General features: G+C 41.0%; 1 protein-coding gene across 22 annotated transcripts in view; it reads left to right on the top strand.

The window, feature by feature from the left end:
• Nucleotides 1-21,249, top strand: part of NRXN3 (neurexin 3) — a 970,936-nt gene that overhangs the window by 277,296 nt on the left and 672,391 nt on the right. For all 22 annotated transcript variants that reach the window (XR_011096953.1, XM_068683067.1, XM_068683066.1 and 19 more), the window contains 2 exons: nt 11,123-11,561; nt 17,035-17,418. Coding sequence is in view for 21 of the 22 variants with exons in the window: in XM_068683067.1 (XP_068539168.1) it covers nt 11,123-11,561; nt 17,035-17,418 (823 nt within the window). In the remaining variant the exon portion in view is untranslated. The remainder of the gene's footprint in view (nt 1-11,122; nt 11,562-17,034; nt 17,419-21,249) is intronic.

The following is a 21,249-nucleotide window of genomic DNA, read 5'->3' as shown; positions in this document are numbered from 1 at the left end:
GCTCCTGTGCCCTTTGTGATTAGGCCGATAGAGGGAGATGAATGTTGGGATGCAGAATCCCCAGCTGTTATCACCCTGCTATGGACAGTGGCACCACTCTGCTACAGATAGTGACACATCATTTTAAGTTTGTGGACTAAGTCTACACAATACTAAATCCACCAAATAGTTCATCTGTTGTCCTAATTGCATCATTATTTGAGCTGTGCTCACTTTTAAGCATGTGCTCACCCATATGTAATAGCAAATGTTTTCAATTTGTTTGTTGCTGGACAAGTGACAAAAACATAGAAAATGCCACTGTGGTTGGCACTAGATGCCCAACACATTGGAAACCTGGGCAGTGAGAATAATGCTTGATTGGCATGTGGAGACTTCTCAATATACCTGCCAGGGATGTTCTTGCAAAGCAGGCTCAAGGCATATAGGCTAGAGAAGATAGGTAGCAGGGAAATACTGCATGCCTATGAGCAAACAATATCTATTCAGTATTTTCAAAGACTTTAAACATCAGTGTTCTCAGTTCCAGCATGCTTTATCGCTGAAATGAAACACAGAGTTTCTGTCCCAAAGGGAGTTCTTCTAGCCTACATTTATTTTTGTTGTTACTGTTTTTTAATGTAAATCCCCCCAGTTTTCAGTATTGAATTAATATATAATATTCTGATACTCTGAGAATCAAGTATTTCATATTAATTGAGATGACCCCAAATACTTGCCAGTTGGTTCAAGAAGAGCTTTATCATCTTATCCAGAGAAGTTCCACATGGTAGCTGTACTGCAGGATCCATGTTTTGTTCTACCACAGGGGTCTGAATCTCTGGTTAAGCTGCTTTGTGGCAAAAGCAGTCATGCATCTCGTGATGTCAAGTGGGACACTGCTATTGTGTCATGTGAAAGTGCTTCCCTGGGGAGTACAGACAGAGGTTAAAAAATAAAACAAGCAAACAAAAAATGGGGACCACTGTTAGAAGTAAATGCAGTGCCTGAAAAATAAAGTTTTATAAGTTCATATAAAAACTTTTCTGTTAAGTTTGACAAAAGTAAATGTGCCATTTTGGGTTGCAACAACTTGAAGTGAGACATTTCATTGCTAATTCTCCATTAGGAAAATGCAATTCTGTTAGAAAGCCATCCCAATGGAAACATTCACCCAGCTATACTAAACGGATCTATTTTCCTGAGACAGGTATTTTGTATTTGCAGAACCTTAGGTGGATTTGAAATATAATAAAATCAGTAAGTAGAGTGTTTATTTGCTAAGTCATTGTCTGATGCAGTTTTCAGTGTCTTGTGTAATAAGGTTCAAGCCTTAAATGATCAATGGGGCCATCCTAAAATATTTCCTCTCTGCCTTTGAGATGAAATCCTTAAGGTACTTGACAGTAATCATTTCCTCACACACTCATCACTGAACCAAGCTAGACAGATTTAGCTTGTGCTAGCTAGACAAATCTGAGTTTTCAGGATGAATTTGGAAAGAGCGGGGCATTGTATAACTAGCAAATATCTCTATAAGCTCAATACAGGACTGAATGTAATTGACATCAGCTAGTGCATGCTTGTAAATAACTTTCTGCGATGTTCTGTTTTGTTTCAACCCTTAAAAAAAAAAGACAGTCAAACCTTTATTAGCTAGGTACATGTAGTTCGCTTGTAAACTTGAGCCCTTCAGTTCGGTGAGATATCAGAATTTTGTTAATAAAAGGTTAATCCTTTCTGTGCATTGAACACCATTATAGTCTTTAACTACATAATTTGCCCTTTCTTGTTTCCTAAAATACAGAATCATAGAGAATAAGACTGGAAGGGACCTTGAGAGGTTATTTAGTCCTTTCCACTTCTGCTGTCCCAAGACAAAATCAATGACATCCATGTGAGCCTTGACAGCAATTTGTTTAACCTGTAATTAAAGGTCTCCAGTGATGGTTGCTTCTCAGGCAGTCGCCTCCAGAGCTTCACTGTTCTTAAATTTAAAAAGCTTTTCCCAACATCAATTCTAACACTTTCTTGCTGTAATTTTTGTCCATTATTTTTTGTCCTTTTCAGCATGGATACAACAAACAGATTGTTCGTTTCCTCTTTGTAGCAGCCTTTTTATATTAGAACGGTGTTATAAAGTCTCTTTTCATTTTTCTATATGTTAAAAAAAAAAAAAAAACAAACAGTGCTTTCAATCTTTTTTATTTCCTAGATTTCTGGTTATTGTCATTGCTCTCCTTGGGACTATGTCTAATATGTCCGCTCTTTTCTTGAGGTACAATTTTCTGAACTGGGCACGGTTTTCAGCAGAGCACAGCACTGTCTCCTCTCACATTTCTCAGGCTTGTACTCTTCATACATTCCAGGATGCTTCATTCAGTCCACCTAATGAATGATTTTCTGTGGGTAGCTATTGTGCATTTCTTTCTTCTCTCCTTATTTTCCCTTTGCACTGTATAGGCTTGGTGTAGAAACTATCTCCTCATTATTGTATATTCCCAACTATTGGTAAAACACTGATGTACCTCCTCAATCCCCTTTCTATATCCAGATACATGTCCAAGGTAGAACTTGCTCTTCAGGCCAACGGGAGGTACACCTGTGTCTGTGCCCTGTGGCAGAAGCAAGGAGTGTTATAGCTGGTTGTCTGGGCTTCCATGTCCTGCAGCTTTGATTCTTTACTAGGCCAAATAGAGGTTTGAACAGAATACGAAGCAGGAGGGAAGTTCTGATTTATGCATCTGAGTCCACAGTGAAATGCCTTAAATACTTCGACATGATACAAAGGTTGATTCTATTACTGTCAAACGTCAGTTAACTTGTACAACTAAATATTGACAGCTAGTCTTGAGGAACAGACTGAGAAATCTTAGTCAAATTTTTCAGGGTTTCAGTTAGCACTTAGCAGTCAAGACAAAATCTTGTTGTTTTCACTTAGAGCTTTTGCATAGTGAGCATTTTTGCAAAACCAATTCTACGACCCTGTAAGCCACCATGCTATGAGGAATATAATTTTGAAAACAACTGGGTTTAACTGGATTTCTCACCGTTCCCTAGGAAGTCTGTGGAAGGGTGAAATTTTAAGAAATCCAGAAACTATACATTATTTTTTTTTTCACTTATTCCAGAACTTGGAAGTTTCTCCATCAAGGAAGGAACAATACCTGACACTTCAACTGCAAAAGAGCGTTCATCTGCACATCATATTCTGTGCTACAACCAATTCTTCTTAATCTTGCTGCTGCCTAGGCTGTCCCTTTTCAGTAGCTGAGGAAACTTTAGTCTCTGGGACTAATACAGAACCTTTCAGCAGCATTTCTATTCAACTTCATAGGCTTCTCCCTCTGTTCTGTGTCATTTTTTTTTTCCCAAGTGCATATATATAATTTCTCATGTTCCCATTATCTGTGTCCAAAGATGCAATTGTAGTGTCTGTTACTCCCGTTGAGATGAAGTTTTTCTTCAAAAATAGACCAAATGATTTAGCAGACAGGATATCCCAGTATGGAGGATGCAGAAATCTACCCATGTGATAAAATAAATCCTGTCCTTGTTGCTACCTATTCAAAGGAAGGAATCCAAGAAGTAGGTCATTTCACAACACAGTGCTCTTCTGTAGCTCAGATGCTGCAGTGCAATACCAAGAATAAGTAAGGCTGTAGAGCATTTGAAGTTTTATTCTCTTAGCAATATTTGTAGTTAGCTCAAGAAGCGGCAGGCTGAGTATATGCAAAATCATTGTACAGCTCAAAACAGATATTAGAATGTCAGTAAATAACTGCAGAGTAGCTTTTTTTCCCCTTGTTTTTATTTTTCCCCCTTTTTCCTCTTCTCTTCCTTTTATTACTGGTTTAGAATCTCTCTTTGTGTTACTTGGTTGTAAGGCAAAATATCTTAGATTTTATTCCAGAAAAGCATATCTAGTTGTATTTGGTCTTCACCTTGATGTATTCCGAGGTGAAAGTTAAGGCAGCAAGATGGACTCCCCTAATGTTTAAGCTTTCCCTGGGATATCATGTGAATGATTTGGGTTAGTGTTCACTCTGCTATAACTGGGAAGACACTCAAACGTCCTGGAGTCTTATGAGATGCAGAGGCTTATTTTTTTGCTTTAAGGGTGGTGGAGACCACAGTGAAGTACTGGTTCCTCTTTTCTCAGTAACTGTTAATTGTTATTTTTCAGTGTAAGCCTTTCTGAATGATTTTTACTGTGTTGTCATTAGATCAATGGAAGGAATTTCCCCCTGACTTCTTTAGCTTTTTTTTTTTTTTTAATACACATCTTGTATCTTCCCAAAGGGAGTGCTTCCCTGTATCTTCCTAGAGTTCTTTTGAAACTCAAGATATTCTCTTTTCCTTTTTTTGCAATTTTCTATTTAAAATTATTCAGAACCTAGAATGGATTTATAATGTTGAAGAAAAAAATCAGGAAACCTTGAAATATTCCTTCCTTATTGTTTAAGCGTTCTGATCACCGTATCACCGTATTCTTATTTTTAGCTAGGTAAATGCACGTTCTTTGTTAAGCATTTCCACATGAGTTGCAGGATTGCATTACTTTAGCCAACATAGCACAAATTATATCAGAATCTCTTTTGTTTGGTTTCAGTTATTTATTCTCAATGTTCAATGCATTGTTTTTTTGCCAGGCAAATGAACTCCTTTCATTGTGGTAAATGGTGATGACTATCTATAAATACCTGAATACAGTTGTTATCCCACTGAACCATCAAATATGTTTAGACCAGGTATGCACAATGCATTTAGATAATAAATACACTTAAAGTAAGTGCATCAGCTTTAGTTACCCATCACTGAAGCCTTGGAGCGTCACGCACACAGTCTGTCCCAAGTACAAAGTAAGCCCTTATTAGCTGGTGCGTTGGCTTTTATTTGCCATTTGAAGCGGGCTGGAAACAGGTAGTTCTGGTGAACCTGCTGATAGGCTGTAATTTATGAAACTGCAAGAACGTTTGTGGTGCAGGTGCCTTTAAGGACGTCTTAGAAAGGCTGAATGTCCCTGTTACCGTTCTGAGAAGTGACGCAGGCAGTTGACGAAGGGGAGCAACTCATGACAGAAGAAAAGCAAGTGATGACACACAGGATGCAGTAGGGAAACAATGTGGCTGACCTTCCCAGGTGGTCTTCGTAGTTGCCTGAATTGAAGTAGCCTTCAGGTTGTTGGCCTAGTGAGGTAGAGGATGACAAACTGTCATGACAAAAAGGTCATCAGTGGCCATCCCCCTTTTTTGTCTGCCTGTGTCCAGCCTGCACCAAAACCTGTTTCCTGCCTACTAGCACCAACTGCACGAGGAAATGAATATTGGCTACTGGCCAAGCCTAGCACATCATTTTTCCTCACTTTTGTTGCTCACTCTCTATCTGCATCTTCACTTGATTGCAGAGAGACACTTTTCATCATTGTGAAAAGCCATCTGATTAGAGCTCTCATTAACCCATGAGTGAAGCTTCTTATCATAAGTTTAGATGGAGAAGTTCCTTGAATGCTTCAGGATTGTGAAGTTGCCATTTTTAAGAAACCTCAAAACCAGATTGCCAATTTGTTTTAGTTCAGCTTAAAACAAACTCCTCTTTCTCAGCAGATTTAAAGGAAACCTAATTTACTGTATATCTTTTACTCTTTATCCTGCCAAATGTCTGGTTATCATGGAATTCTCCTGCTGCTGATTATCAGACACTGTGTATCTGTACTTACAATCCCTGACCATCCTTTTATATTAGTCCAATGCGTAAAACAAAGATAGATTGAAGAACCATCCCCTTGTTCTTCTGTTAAACCATACTCAGAACCAGTCCTGATGGAAAAGGGAAAAAAAAAAAAAAAAAAAAAAAAAGCTAGTTCCATTCTGAGAATAGAAGGTGATTTTTGAGATTGGAATAATAAAGATTACTTTTCAAACTCCCTGTACGTAGCTTTTGCCAGTTCTTATTCTTTTTTTTTTTTTCTTTTCTTTTTTTAACCTCACTTCCAGGGAGAATTATAAAGAGGATGTGTATCTGCACCAGGAATCATCTCCTTCACTCATAGGCATCTTGACCCTCTCTAATACAGATACATGGCACAAAATCAGGCTGCTCTCTATTTAAGCAGACATGATTGGCTTTGTTTAGAAAGCCATCTGATAAATATGGACAAATTAATGGGCACTGCGTTCATTGCTGTGCTTACCTCTAAGTTGCCTTGGAACACACGTCCCAGAATGGCACTGGGAGGCTGTGTCCTAGCAAGGGACAGCCCTCTGAGTCAGTCATGGCCTGAGCTGCAGTTAAAGAGCTGCAGGTTTCAGTCAGTATTTCGGAATACCCTGAAGAGCTGCAGGTTAGATCAGAGACTTCAGGTAAAAACAAACTACGAGGCAGGAAGTGTTCTGGAGATGATAGGCTATAGTGCTGGCTGACAGCTTCCTCAGTGAACATCTGTCCTCCCTGGCTTGCAGCAGGTGACTGTAACAAACTACCTCTTGGAGGTCATATTTTTAGAACTACAGAATTGAATTTCATTCCTAAGACTTTTTACTTGCCTTCGCTTTTAATTATAGGTTGCAAGCTGGAGTCACAAACATGTAACAAAGACTCAGTGAAAGCACTGGTGGCAAGTCGGACCAGACTCAACACAAGCCTCTTCGCCTTTACCAGCCTCTTTTAACATTCTGCAAGCAAGTGTTTCAACTGTCCTGGAAAACGGCAGTGAAGCATCTGTTGATTTCATTAAAATACAAAGATTCTTAGGTTATGAGGCCAGAAAGAGACATTATGATAATCTAGACTGATTTGCTATATAATTAATTCCCATCTCACTATGTCTTTTAGAAAAAACAAGATCCTATTTTAATTTAAAGTTTGCCGGTAGCTGAGAACATGCCATAACCTGTAGTAATTTATTTCAATAGCAAATTACCCGCATGTAAAAATAAGTCATAATATTTTAAAACGTGAATTTCTCGAACCTCAATTTCTAGCCCCCAGATCTTATTATTCCTTTGTCACATGGATTGAAGAGCCCTCTATTGCCAAATTCCATTTTCTGCATAGGTACTTGTAGATTGTGATCAGATCACCCTTTAACCTTTACCTATTAAATGGACTGAATTTGAATATTCTTTGCTATGGGACATGCATTCCAGTCCTTTAATTACATTCCTTTTTCTCATTCTTGAACCTTTGGTTTAACAATAAAACTGCAGATATTTGAAGCTGCCTAAGCATTTCATTGCCCGAGCCAGATATACTCGTGTCTCTTTATTCCTGGTCAGGATTCACTTGGCAAATACACTCAAGGATTATTCTTAGTCTTTTGTTTACAGTGCTGAAAGTTCTGGTGTACCTGATGATACATCAAGATCTGGGTGTCCGAATGTGGCTGTCAGTGATACCTAAAGCCAGCCATGTGACTAGGTTAGGACTTTCTCCTTATGCACGGGTGTTTCTAAAATTTCTCAGGCTAGGTTGTAGGTTTGGGTTGTGAGTTTCTTTTGTTTTGTTTTTATATAAAGAAAATGAAGTAGACAGAAAATGCTTCAATGACAGACATTCAGATCTGGGTGGATCTTTGAAAAGAATGAATTCAGAACACTTGTATCTGTTCAATAGCATTTCACATTTCTTCCGTAAGTCGTCTTTTGCTTGTTTGGTCTTTTCTCCAAACTGGTGACTTTGTGGGTTACAAGTAATCTTGTGTAGTTTTGTCTAGATTCTTTGAAATTTGTCTACATCGAGGATTTTCAGTGGTGGTCCTGGTATAACTAATGAAATGCATGGCAGTCTGCAGCAAGCCCTGGATAAACCCAGGGCTGGACTCTCTGCCTTTCCCCAAAGGAGGCGGGAGCTGTTACTCAAATATCAAATACATGAAAAGGGGAGAGAGCTGGAAGCTGCATATGTGTGTGAGCATATTCCAACTAGCAGCCCTCATATGTAGACTTTGTGTTACGTTTTTCCTCCTGGAAAACGTAGACTTTGTGTTACGTTTTTCCTCCTTGCACAGGGAGGGGCTGGGTTCAGCCTCTCCCATGATAGATTTTAGAGGAGAGTCAATAGCACTGTAATATAAGAACAGTTTTCCTGTGATGGGATGGTTGAAGTCACACATGGTTCATTCAGACATTCAGCTCTTGCTCACCAAAGCAGCTCCGTAGCAGGGTGAAACTAACACTGCAGAGTTGCACCAGAATGGCAACAGTCAGAAAATCCCATAGGTAAGAAGGACTCTGTCCACAGGAACCTATTTCTGATTATCCTCTTTCCCAGGCTGTCCTTTCAGTGAGTTAAAGGGTGGACTACAAACAATCTACTAAACACAGATTCGTGAAGAATATGTGAAAAGTCCTTGTAGGACAGAAGAACCATCAGTCTATTTCCCCAGTGTTCTGCCTCCAGCAGTGACAGTAGAAGTGTTATTAAAGGAGAGCATATGAGCGTGGTTATTATCAGCATTGGATTTGTCTTACACTCCCACAACATCCCATCATTTGGTTAGGATTATCAGATGGTCCATCCCTTCCTTTTTCCTTTAATATCAATTTGTGGACCTGCTGTCCGTTTATCTTCAGTTCTTTTTTTGAACCTGCTGATGTTCTCTTCTCTGCCTCCGCAAATTCCTGCAGTTGCAAGTTCCAAAAGTCACTGCTGTGTAAATAAGTACATCTAAAACTGTGTTTTAAATTTATTTACATAAACTTATAAGTTTCAATGAGTGCCTCTAGTTCTGTTACTGCTGGATTTGGCAGAGCATACATTCAGCTTTTCCACCGTCTCCTGTAAGTTTTGGTGTTATTCTTTTCTCAATTTTCTCATTCTTTTCTAAATAGGACAGCCCTGGCCTTTTCAGTTTGTCCTCATAAAGCAGCTGCTCCATGCTCTTTATTGCTCTATTTATTTTCCTCTGTACCCTCAACTCCAGCACTTCCTTGAGATGCAGAGACAGGACTGCATGCAGTGCTCAGAGCTAGTGTCTGAGGAAAGCACCAGACTTGTCACACACGTAAAGTATGTGCAGAAGTCTTGGGCAGTCCAGGAGGATATGTGCATGGAGTACATCTCAGTTGTAGCTGTGGCTTCTCTCTGCTGTCTGGCTCTGTTGAATCCATTTGTCTGTCAAGAGGGGGAGGCTGCAATGCACAGGCCTGCTGAGTTACTGGAAGGAGGTGTACGGTCTGTCTAGCCGGAGTATTTGACATGGTTAATCCACAGAATGAAACTACTGCAGGTCCACAAATTGGAAATACATTTTATTCCTGTTGCAGATATTAACAGGCTTGATGTATTTGGAGCCTGTGCAAGGGCAGAGTGCTTTACTGGGAACTAAAGCAAAATAAGCTATTGCAGGTCAATACTGTCCTCTGCTGGGAGGAACTACAGTGCTGTGCTGTGACTCCAAATGGGAATTAACACTTGGATTCCCATTTCACTCTGATGTAGGGCATTTTGCCTTTGGAACAGGGAGATCTGATGTTGTACTGGCTGCACGGAGGAAATTCTCCTTTAATGCTTCACAAAAGCTGGACATTCTTCACGTGCTACAGCTGTGTTGAATTGTGATTTCATTTGTTTTTCATCCTGTGGGCATCTACTTCAGACCTTGTCCCCCATCCTCCCTATTATTTGCCTTTTAATATTTACTGCAGATTTATTTATCTGACTGTGAGCTAGCGTGGTGTTCCAGACTTTATTTCTGTGAGTTGCTACTGGGGTTATGAACTTCTGTCTGATTCTGCAAAAATTCTTCTCTGATCTACTTATGCTCAGTCTGCTGGTAGGTTTGCAGCCTAGAGAATATCAGTGAAGAAGCATTAACTGTTTGGTCATGAAGTGCCCCTGGGCCTGCAGATTGAGTATTGCAAGTGTGTGTCTAAACATTATGTCCGCATGTTTTAAAGCCTGTCCATACACCAGAGCAGGTGATATTTGTAGAATTAGCAGTGTGTATCTCCTTTCCTTTCTCTTTTCATAGTAAATTGCCGACAACCTGGTCTGCTAGCAGTTCGAAAGCAGACGAAATCAAATCTGTGTGCGCATGATGCTGTATGTAGTAGACACAAAGAAATTTAAAATAATGAGTCCTTTGAAGAAATCAGAGTTTCCAGTAGTGTTACAGAACAGAAATTCAATTTAAATTATGCTATTTGCAGAAATGCTTTTCTTGTTGTTTGTGCCAGTTTTGGGTTCAGGAAGCACAGAAGGCTGTTGAGAAGGAAGTGCTCTTTAGAAATACTTCAGCTCTGTGCTTTCTCTAGCCCCTACCTCTGGGAGAATGGCATGGGGCAGAGACAAGTGCTCTTTTGTAGCAGTTTAGTTCTGTACCTGGGAGAAAGAGAAGAGCAGGACTTTCACCTGAGCCAGGCACTCTCAGGAGTCTCTGGCTGTTTGGGCCTCTGCCCTTGGCTACTTTCCATTCCTGTAGCACTGTGCAGAGCTCAAAGTTCAGGTCCTCAGCCCAGGTTGTGTAAGAGCCCAGGCACTCAGTATGTAGAGGCTTTTGTGTGATACACAGGTATATCCATTGCAGGTTTGTGTCTACTGTGTTTAAAGATATATTGGTAAGAGAAATTTTAAGTCTTTTATATATTTTTTTTTCTTGTAGCTTCTTAGAAGCCACAGGGCAATCACCAACAGTTCGCAGCAACTTGTTTAAGTATTTTACATCTCTCTTCTAGTAGTAAAGTGGGCTTATAAGAATAATAGAGAAATGACAGTGGTAGTACAGAGTTCCCTGCTGCGGTTAGCAGAGATGGACACAGAGGTTAAACTTTGTTATGTATTTTGTATGGGATTTATGCAAATACAACAGCGTGATGCCAGCCACACATGGTATTTTAGATACAAAAGCTTTTACAGCAGAGTGGGTCTGTGATAGAGTTAATTGTTCTCCCTGTCCTTCAGTAAGTGTTCTCTTCTGCTTGCTTATCTGATCTACAGTCATCACGGAGTGCCCATTGCTGTCATTCCTATACATGCTCCTGGTTCTGCTCTCTCCTTCTGTCATCATGTCAGATTCTTGCATGGTCTCCCTTCTGCTCCCCACTGCCTTTTGGGAGAAGTTTATCTCCCACGGATGGAAGTAATTGGGGTATTTGTACTGTATGCAGGATTGATGTATGATATTTTTCCTTGTGTCTGACAGGTTGTTTATAAGAATAACGATATTCGTCTGGAGCTGTCTCGCTTGGCACGGATTGGTGATACTAAGATGAAGATCTATGGGGAAGTGAAGTTTGTATGTGAGAATGTGGCTACGCTGGATCCCATCAGCTTTGAGACACCTGAGGCCTACATTAGTCTGCCCAAATGGAATACCAAAAGGATGGGCTCCATCTCGTTTGATTTCCGAACCACTGAACCCAATGGGCTGATACTTTTCACCCATGGCAAGCCTCAGGAGAGGAAAGACTCCAGGAGCCAGAAAAATACAAAGGTAGACTTCTTTGCAGTTGAGCTTCTAGATGGGAACCTCTACTTGTTGCTGGACATGGGCTCTGGGACCATTAAGGTCAAGGCCACCCAGAAGAAAGCCAATGATGGAGAATGGTATCATGTGGATATTCAACGAGATGGAAGATCAGGTAGAGTGGTGGCTTTTTCTTAAGCAGATTTACATGTATCTTTCAGATCTAGACCTAGGGTTAGAAATCAGTCTTAAGAAGCCTTTAAAACCTGCTAGGTATAAGTCACCTTCTTACAAAAAGTTAGTCTTACTCCATGACATTTATCCAGCAAAACAAAGATGTGAATGACCAGGTTGTCATCAAATGTCTAGTGTGAACTTCAGATAGCACATCACAGAGGCAATTTATTAAAATTTACTCTGAGTTTTCTGATACTCTGGACCTATGTTTGCAATTTCATATGTAATTATAGTGATGGCTCCTTTGAAGGCTGTGGTACGGTTTAAGAACCTTCAGAACCATTATTATATAGTCCTTGTTTTGAGACATTCTCACTGATTTATTTTGGATTTCTATTCAAAAAGGAACTGGATAGAAATCAAATGAGCTTTTTTATTGTGATCTGATATTACTATCTTCTGGATCTTGTATCTTTCAAGAATGGGGGAGGGGGGAGAATTTTTCATAAGGAAAATAAAAATAATGTGTACAAGTGGTAACAAATCAACATTTTCATCCTATTGTTTCCTTTAGCATCTCAGAATTTTCAGTCAGGTTTCTTCTTCACTCTCAGCCTGGATACCAAGCCTGTAGCAATCCTAGTTAAAGTATCTGGGTCAGCATTCAATGGATGTTTTTCCTTTTAGCTTCTCATTCTCAAAAATGTGTTTTAGTTTACTTCAAATAATATACTTATCTTGCGATTACAGAGAGGTATTTTGTTAGTTTCTAATGCTGTTTATAAAGCTAGCATACTCCTGGTGACTCTGAAATTGTGTAAGGAAACTAAATAAATAATGTAACTTCATCTTGAGAACATGTGAGCAATTGTACTGGAATTCCTCCTGGACTGGTGGGATCTGAAAGCCAGGCCATGTGTCCCTTCAAAGGGAATTTTGCCTACGTTTGCAAGTGGATTTGGGATTTGTCTGGAGATCTCCAGATGATAGTAGTAGATCCCTAAGTTTGTTTTTCTAGTCACAGAATGTCCTTGGTACAAAGGAGCACAGCACTAGAATTTGCTTGCCTTAAGTTTTCAAAAGAGCTGACTTTTAGATGGTATGCAAAGCCTAGCTGTTTGAACAGGTCTTTGCCTGAAGCTAGTTTTTTCCTTTGATGATGTAAGGAGTTTTTTTGTATTTTGCATCGCGCTCTACTAGGGCTTAATATGTGTGGTTATATATCGCTATCTCTGAAAGACATCGATAGGAACATTTTATAAAAGAAACCCTAAATAAATAAATAAATTGAGCTTTGATTTCTTTAGAATTGCTAAAATTTAATTAACTTCCAAGGATAAACTCAATTACTAGCATTCAGTACTGCCTTCAGTTTTGCTTGCTCACTTGGGGACTGTCTGGTCCCTGAAGAGGCAGCTGCAGGAGGAGGAGAGACAGACATGGCACTAAACTCACTGCTAAGGAAGTTGGTAAAAACCCAAGGGACGAGAAGTACCCATGTTCATCTAGGAGGGTATGACTGACAGGATTGCTACTTCATGAGATTCATGGATGAGACTGGAGGACTGACTGGCTGGTTGTTCAGCAGAAGGGTTTGTGATGGTCTGAATACTGATCAGAGATAACAGATTATGAATTAAAAGCAAAAAGCTCAACAAAAATGAACACGTCTGCATATTCTCTCCTCTCTCTGCTTTTTTTTTTTTTAATGTGTTTTTTTGCTGATGACGAGTGCTGGGTTAATGACCCTAGTGACTGATGATGTTTCTGCCGGATAACCAGGATACCAGCATTCAGTTTTCCACACTGTACCTTTAGCAAGCATCAACCACATCTATCGTGTGATGCTTTGGTAGGCGTGAGGGTCGTCCCTTCTTGTTTAGTCCTTGGCTTTTCTTCCACGTGCAGATTAAAGAATGGCTGCACCTTAGAGGTGGTGGTGTTTTGTTTTATTGTTGTTTGGTTTGGTTGTTTTTGTTTTTTAAATGCAGATACCTGCAGATACAGAAACTGAACTGAAATAATGAACTTAGCAAATGTGGGCCACAAAATAGCTATTTGGTTTTAATGAGCTGGTGACCTACAGGTTCTGATTCTTGCTACTAAAGCAGCCAGTCCTTTGCTATGTGTCAGCTCCCTTACTTCTTTCGATTTCAGGAACAGTCCAAAACTTAGGGCTCTGCTGAGCCTATAAAATAGCCTAACATCCAAATATTCACTAATGCTGGGGAAGCACAGCAGTCTTGCTCAAATAACCTCTGGCATCTCTAGTCCCTTTAGGATTTGTGTATGCTTTGGTCTGTGCTGCCTGCCAGAGGAACAAAAGCTGTTTTTTCTCTGTGCTCTGACAGAAGTTGACAGGCTGGACATGGACACCTTGTGTCCTGTGACCTTTCTGTCCTTTGGGAATGCTCCTACAAAACCTGTCACAGTTTCCAGCAGGAGAACACTGAGCATGTTACACAAGACAATGTTTTTGGTTGGTCTTTGGCTACAAAACACGCGATATCCCACCTGCTGAGAGACTAAAAATCTTCCTGGAAGGTTCTTTCTACAGTTTCATCAGTGTAGTGCAGTGCTTTGTATACCAGGGATTTGGAGAAAGAAGAAGAAACAATAACATTAGCCCATCTAGCTCCTCCTTCATAGGGTCAATTCAGAATTTTTCCATCCCAGCAGCTTAGTCTTAAAAGTCCTGTGCACTGGATCTAGTACCGCATCCTTACGGAATTAGGTGCAGGGTACAAAGCACTGGCAGAAAGTTTAGGCTGGTGTCTAGCCTGTTTCCTTTTTTCATTTTCTTCTCTTTCTCCAGGTTTTATGCTTCTCCTTGATATTCAGTATTTCTTCTCTTTTTTTTTTTTTTTTTTTTTTTTTTGGAGGGGGTGTTGCTTTTGCAGGTGTTTGCTTTCTCTGTAGTAGCAGCTGTCTGGAGCTTAGTCCTTCCAGTGTTTCAGCTTGTTCTAGTCTTTCGGGTAATGTGTACTCGATGTGACACTTTTGAGGAGTGGCAGTGCAGACACTAGAAAGGTCACTGTGATCTTGTGGCTCTGTGACACGCTGCTGTTACAACTGTAGGTGTATTGTCACGTCTTCTTTTTTCTTAAAATGTAAAAGGGAAAATGTCTGCAGTGCTGCAGCTGGTTTTTACAAAATGATTCATCAAATAACCCGGGTTCTCTGTGAGCCTTTAATTTGTAACGCCTCTATTGCTTCTGGCACTTTGCTGCCTCTGACATTATTCCTAAGTTATTCACACATCACACACATGAAATACCTTGTCTCTGTGTCATACATGCTGTTCTCCAAGATAACACCTATTCCAGCTGAAGAAAAAAGAGCATATGTACATGACTGCGCTTTCTTACAGAGACACAAAATAGAACTAACTCTATTAACTAAACTCTCCCACCTTATCGTAGGGGTGTATGATAAAAATGCAATGATGTGGAATTAATCTTAAAGCTTGGATAGGCCCCTCTGAGGACAGGCTATCTTAATGCCAAGGCAATTGGATGTGATGATTTATTGCTAGGAAGAGTGAAGTGCTGATTTTTTGCTGAGAGTCTTGTGGGCAGATGTCCCTATCACAAAAGCTGCTGAGTGCTCTTCTGAAGAGGATGCTGCTTTGTGACAAGAGAGACCTGTGTTATGAGCCCTGCTTTTCCTTAGACGTCTGATCTTAAGCAAGTCACTTGGCTTCTACGAACTTGTTCCATGTGTTCTGGTCACATCTGTGTATTAGAGGTTCTGATTAATTTATGTGCAGGGACAATTTCTTGAAATATCTATGAATGGCCTCAGTGTAGTAGGTCCACATCTTGCTTGGAACATATGGATACCTTTACATTTTTAATAGTTGTTCTTCAGAAATAACCTTTATCTTTCTCTACTTAAATTTTCCTATATGTAAAATGGAATTTAGAATACTTTCTTTTTAAAACCATAAAATAATTTATTTTGGAACAAACCTCTGGAGATTTTTAGCCTAAACTCTGCTGAAATCCATGTTTCCTTCAGTGCTGTGTCTGGCTGTGTTTTGGATACCTTCAAGGATGGTGATTCCGCAACCTTTCTGAGGTTCCTGCTTCAAGTGTTTGATGGCCCTCGAAGTGAAAAATGTTCCTTTCCAGAGAGTTGGAATTTCCCTTTCTGCAGCTATGATCAATGCCTCTTGTCACTCCAAGGGCATGTTGCTGGCTCATTTTCAAGTTGGTGTCCAGCATGTCCTTTTCTGCAGAGTTGCTCCCTACCCAGCTGGTCCCTAGCCTGTACTGATGTGTGGGGTTATTCCTCTCCAGATGCAAGACTTTGCATTTATAGTTGTACATTAAACATTTTTTATAAGCCCTTTTCTCTGTCTTGTAAAGGTTTCTCTGACTGGTAGCTCTGTCTGTCCTTTCATCAGCCTTTCTCCCCAATTTAATGTCATTTGCTGACTTGATGAGGGTCTATTTTGTCCTATCATCCAGGTCCAGCTTTGATGAAACGTTTACTGTGACAGCTATGTCATATGAATTAATGCAGAATCACAGAATGGTTGAGGTTGGAGGGGACTTCTGGAGGTCATCTAGTCCAACCTCCCTGATCAGGCAGGGTCACCTAGAAAATGTGGCACATTCAGGCAGATTTTGATCATCTCCAGAGAAGGAGACTCCACAGCCTCTCTGGGCAACCTGTTCCAGTGCTCGGTCACCCTCACAGTAAAGAAGTTTTTCCTTATATTCAGATGGCATTGGCATTTTTCAGTTTGTGCCCATTGCTTCTTAACCTATCACTGAGCATCACTGAAAAGAGTCTGGCCCCATCGTCTCGGCACCCTCCCTTAAGATATTTATACGCATTGATAAGATCCCCTCTCAGCCTTCTCTTCTCCAGGCTAGACAAGCCCAGCTCTCTCAGCCTTTCCTCATGAGAGAGACGTTCCTGTCCCCTTATCTTCATTGCCTTCTGCTGGACTCTCTCCAGGAGCTTTGTGTCTCTTGTACTGTGGATCCCAGAACTGGACACTGTATTCCAGGTGTAGCCTCACCAGGGCTGAGCAGAGGGAGAAAATCTCACCTACTTCGAATATTCTTTTTCTTACTTTTCCTGTCCAGTCCTGGTACCATCAGATTCCTATACGTTCTCAGTACTTCTTTGCTTTGCTGGATGAATACCATTGAATAATGCTCAATTTTTACATGTTATTGTTCAGCCATTGCATTGCTAAGCTTGTGATGTTATGTTACAAGGTGGTGTACAGACACATGCTGATCCAGTCACTGTATGGAAACACTTACAGCTTGGGGTTAAAGAGGAGAGGGAGCTGTGTAAGAATCACTGTCTCTGTTAGGAGTGTATTGGGGCAGGGAAGAATCTTTATTTTCTACCACTGAGCCTTAAACCTCACTCAATTATTGGAAGAAATGAACTATACTGAGGCTGTAACTGAAAGCATTGATTGATGTCTCCTTATCCTCCTCTTTTAGGTACTATATCAGTGAACAGCAGACGCACCCCATTCACCGCTAGTGGGGAGAGCGAGATCCTAGATCTGGAAGGCGACATGTACCTGGGTGGGCTGCCAGAGAACCGGGCAGGGCTCATCCTTCCCACCGAGCTCTGGACAGCAATGCTGAACTATGGCTACGTCGGCTGTATCCGAGACTTGTTCATCGACGGACGAAGCAAGAACATCCGGCAGCTGGCAGAGGCGCAGAACGCAGCAGGAGTTAAGTCCTCCTGCTCCCGCCTGAGCACCAAGCAGTGCGACAGCTACCCCTGTAAGAATAATGCGGTCTGCAAGGATGGCTGGAACCGCTTCATCTGTGACTGCACTGGCACTGGCTATTGGGGTAGAACCTGTGAGCGAGGTAAGTTGAGTTTTCTGACCTCGGTTATGCAGAGCTGAAGTTGTGCAGGAGTACTAGAACAAAATCCAATGGTTCTATAATACTTTCTCCTGCCGATGTTGGTCTTTCTGGTGCTGAATTCTGGTCCCCACACTAAGAAAGCTCTCATCTCAGATGGTTTCTTTCCAGTCTTTTCCCACTTTCATTTCATGAGCTTACCTTCTTCATCTGCCACTTCGCTCCCTAACTCTGAAGTCATTTTCTTCAGGTTCTAGGATCAGTTCGTCTGAGTACAGTTTTCCTTCTAAGGCAGACAATCCTGCTGCATATGACAAGTTTCAGGCATATTACTGGAAACATTATCAAGTGTAAATTTGAATTATTGTGATATTTCTTGCACAAAACAGATGATGTACACCAGTTCTGTCTAGTCTTGCTCTTTTTTTACATGGTAGGATTTCCCTGATGGCTGTTTATAGGTGAAATTATGAAATTACCTAATGGGGTTGTGTTAACAGCAACATGTCTCCAAGTTCACCTCTGAAAGCAGATCTGTAGAAGATGGTGGAAGAGTCTGTGCCCCTTATCATTATGTTATTGTACAGACATCTGATTGGAGATGTGAGGCAAGGGTATTGCTGGTACAGGCAGGCAAATGTATGTGTTCTAGACCACATGGAAATGAATTCAGTAATGTAAGATGTCTGAGCTATACTCTTGAACACCAGGTGATTCCATTAATTGTTGTCCTTAGTGTACTGGTGACGCCCTTGGAATGAGCAGTTAAAAAAATGCAGTGCTAAGATCGCTTAAAGAATAAAATACTTCCTGTAGAGTGTTTTCTGGTATTGAAACCAAGTTTTCTGTTCAATAGTTGCTCATTAACACTTCTTTCTGACTGAGCTGCCCTTACAGTACACCCAAGAAATAACTATAAACTATCAGCCCTATTAATCTTAGGGCTTTCAACACATTCTTTCTATTACCTTTTTGGCACCATGGCATAATGGTTATAGCATGTGTCTCAGAGTTGGAAGTTTGGATATTTTTAAGCCTCTGCCATAAATATGTAAGAAGCTGCTTTTCCACTCAGTGTTCCCCTCTATGCCTTTTTTACCTTAGATCACAGTACTGTATGACCCAAGAGAAACACTGTGGGAGTTAGGTGCTATGCACAAAATGTGAGGCAGATGTGAGATTCTGTAATTCATTTGCTCTCCAGACGATTTTCTACTTTGCAGGAATTTTTTATTAATGACTAGAATTCTTTCGACAGACTGGGTAGGGTTTTTAGGCTTTACTGCAAAATATGTGTGATCATTCATAAGGCTTCTCACAGCCAGCAATTTGCAGCATGCTGCCCTAAGCAGCAATTGCAGTTAATTGCCAGTGGTCCTTAAAACAGCTGAAGCGTCAACACTGCTATCCGTGCTGTGGGGACATGGGTGAAAACGTCATGTCATGAGATTCATGTGCATTGGCTGTGCCAATGTCAGCTCAGCAGTTCTCTCTTACTGACTGCATTGGATTAGAGGATTCTGGAAGACATCAGAGGTTTTCTCAACCACAGACTTGTGCATCATATTGGCCTGACTCTGTAGCCAGTGGCAAGTGAGCTTCCCATTCTTGATCGTAATTCTGTAATGCTTCTCTGTTGCCCAGCCGCAATCAGTGTGTCAGTCTTGGGAATCGTGTGAGAAGAGCCTTTTGGAACCACTACAAACATTGCAGCCTTTGGACAGGTTTCCAAAAAGTCAGAGATCAAGGGAAAGGTGGTGTAGCTGTGTGCAGGGTTGGAAAAGATGTGGGATGACTGCTGGCTTTGCAAGTGGCATGAACTCAATTAAAGAAGTATTCTGATCTCTTTCTTTATATGACTCTGATAAGTACTGTAAGATTAAAAACAAGTAGAGACCTGGCAATGGTAACTTGTGCTAAATAGCTAAGTTCCCTGTGCAGTCAGAGGAATGAGGTAGTTGCTTCTCAGGAGAAATCCAAAGCAACTGTGTGATCTGCTTGCCTCCTTTTGTTGATTTGCCTTGTCTCCTTTCATGGGTTGAGATCCTGGTCTGATATTCACTACTGCTGCACTCCAGAAGGTGCTAGGAAGGAACTGACAGCACCAAACTGCCAAGGCTCCCAGATAGAGAAAAGAGATGATGTCTTGTTGGAGTGGAGAAAAGAGGCTGACAGACAGGACATGATCCCACCTCTAAACGATGCTTTGAGTCCCTTGTAGTCTACTCTTCCTAGTCTGTGAATGCTCATATTAGAGTTCTCCATTCCTGCTAAATGCCTGCTATCTTTTCTCCCATGAACAACTTCCTTCTTCCACCCTTGCCCAGATGTCCTCTTGTGAGGACTCTTGGCCTTCCCAGTAACAGTTTGTCCTCGAATGGCACTGTGCCTGCATCTGAGAAGGCTATGATCTCCTTGCCTCACCCTGCCCATCAAGCTCTGATATACTCCTGTTACACCTGGTTAAAGTATGCATGGTGGAGAGGAAGATTTAGTCATGCGAGAGACTCCTAAAATGACAGCTGTTTGGGGGGGGTTGTCAGAAATAAAAGGCAGACACAGAGAATTGGATGTGATTGAAGTTATTATGACTGCAAGTATATATTGCACTTAGTTTGCTAGGCCTTGGGTTGTGAAGTGTCAGGCATTAGAAAACAAAAAAAAGCTTGGAGCTGTACTCTTCATAGTATTTAGTCATTCTTGCATCCTCGGGTTTTAGAAGGAATAGGAATATCAGAGAACAGCGCAGTGAAGTCTCTATTCTAGAACACTTTGTTCCATCAGGCCTGCTGTATTGCTAGTTGGTTTGAATAAAGGAATCAGACATGGGGTAAACTTTGTGAGAGATGACAGAAAGGATCCTCAAATGCAATGGGTAGCACGTTTCCTCCTGTTGTTTGTGAAATACCTTCTCATATTGAACCCAGCAGGAATTAGGGTGCGTTGCAAGTCTGTCCACAGGAAGGGCTGGAGGGCTGATACAGACAGGGAGGAGAACAGGAAGAGGTGGAGTGGTTAAGCTGCCATGAGGGTTCTTTAGTGGTTTAAGGTACTTAATGTCTTCTGTGCTCTTTAGTTTCTAATTTGTTAGTACTCGACATCAGCCATGGCATCAGGTCACAGCAACCCCCTGTTAATTGCGCTAAATGGAAGTACTCGAGGTGGAAGTTGAGGTCTGGCTCATGGAGTGCGATGTGTTTCCTTGCTGTAATAACAGAGTACCTCCTCACAACCCACAGATATTTTTTTCTGAAAAGAACCCCAAGGCTCTGGCATTAAACAAGCAGGAGGAGATGAATGTATGTTGTATTCACATAGCTATTTCCTGTAGCTGCAGGGAAGATGCCATGAGCTCCAAAGGGTGATTGGGATCTTTTCTGCTGATCCTGAAAGCTCTCTGCAATGTTTTCCTTCCACCTGAACTTAGCAGAAGCCAGAAGCTCAGGAACAAGGTCATATAGAAAAAGAGTACTGAAAATCAGATAGCGTTAGGCCAGTGAAAATTCAATGTTGTTCATCACTCACTTCCTAATGCTTTCTCCTACTTAATTGCCTCGGTTGGACTTCTTTTTATTATGAGGAGTATACTAATACAATTAGAAACTGCGAGTTGATATGAGACTGGCAGCCATTTAAGACTGAAATAAAGGGCACTGAAGTTGAGATTTTAAGCCTTTCAGGTTAACTGCTCAGAACTGGCATACCTGGGGTCCTTTCTAGGTAAGAATGAAGAATCTTGTTGCAACTCTTTTCATTTGCTGAACTGCACCCAGTGTTTATTGCAGCAGACAAAGATATTCCATTCCAGTTCTCCCCGGGGCTGGAACCAGTGTC

Source organism: Anas acuta, chromosome 5 (genome assembly GCF_963932015.1).
Source record: "Anas acuta chromosome 5, bAnaAcu1.1, whole genome shotgun sequence".
Taxonomy (NCBI): domain Eukaryota; kingdom Metazoa; phylum Chordata; class Aves; order Anseriformes; family Anatidae; genus Anas; species Anas acuta.
Note: the sequence above shows the minus strand (reverse complement) of the source record. Positions and strands in the feature narration are given on the sequence as shown.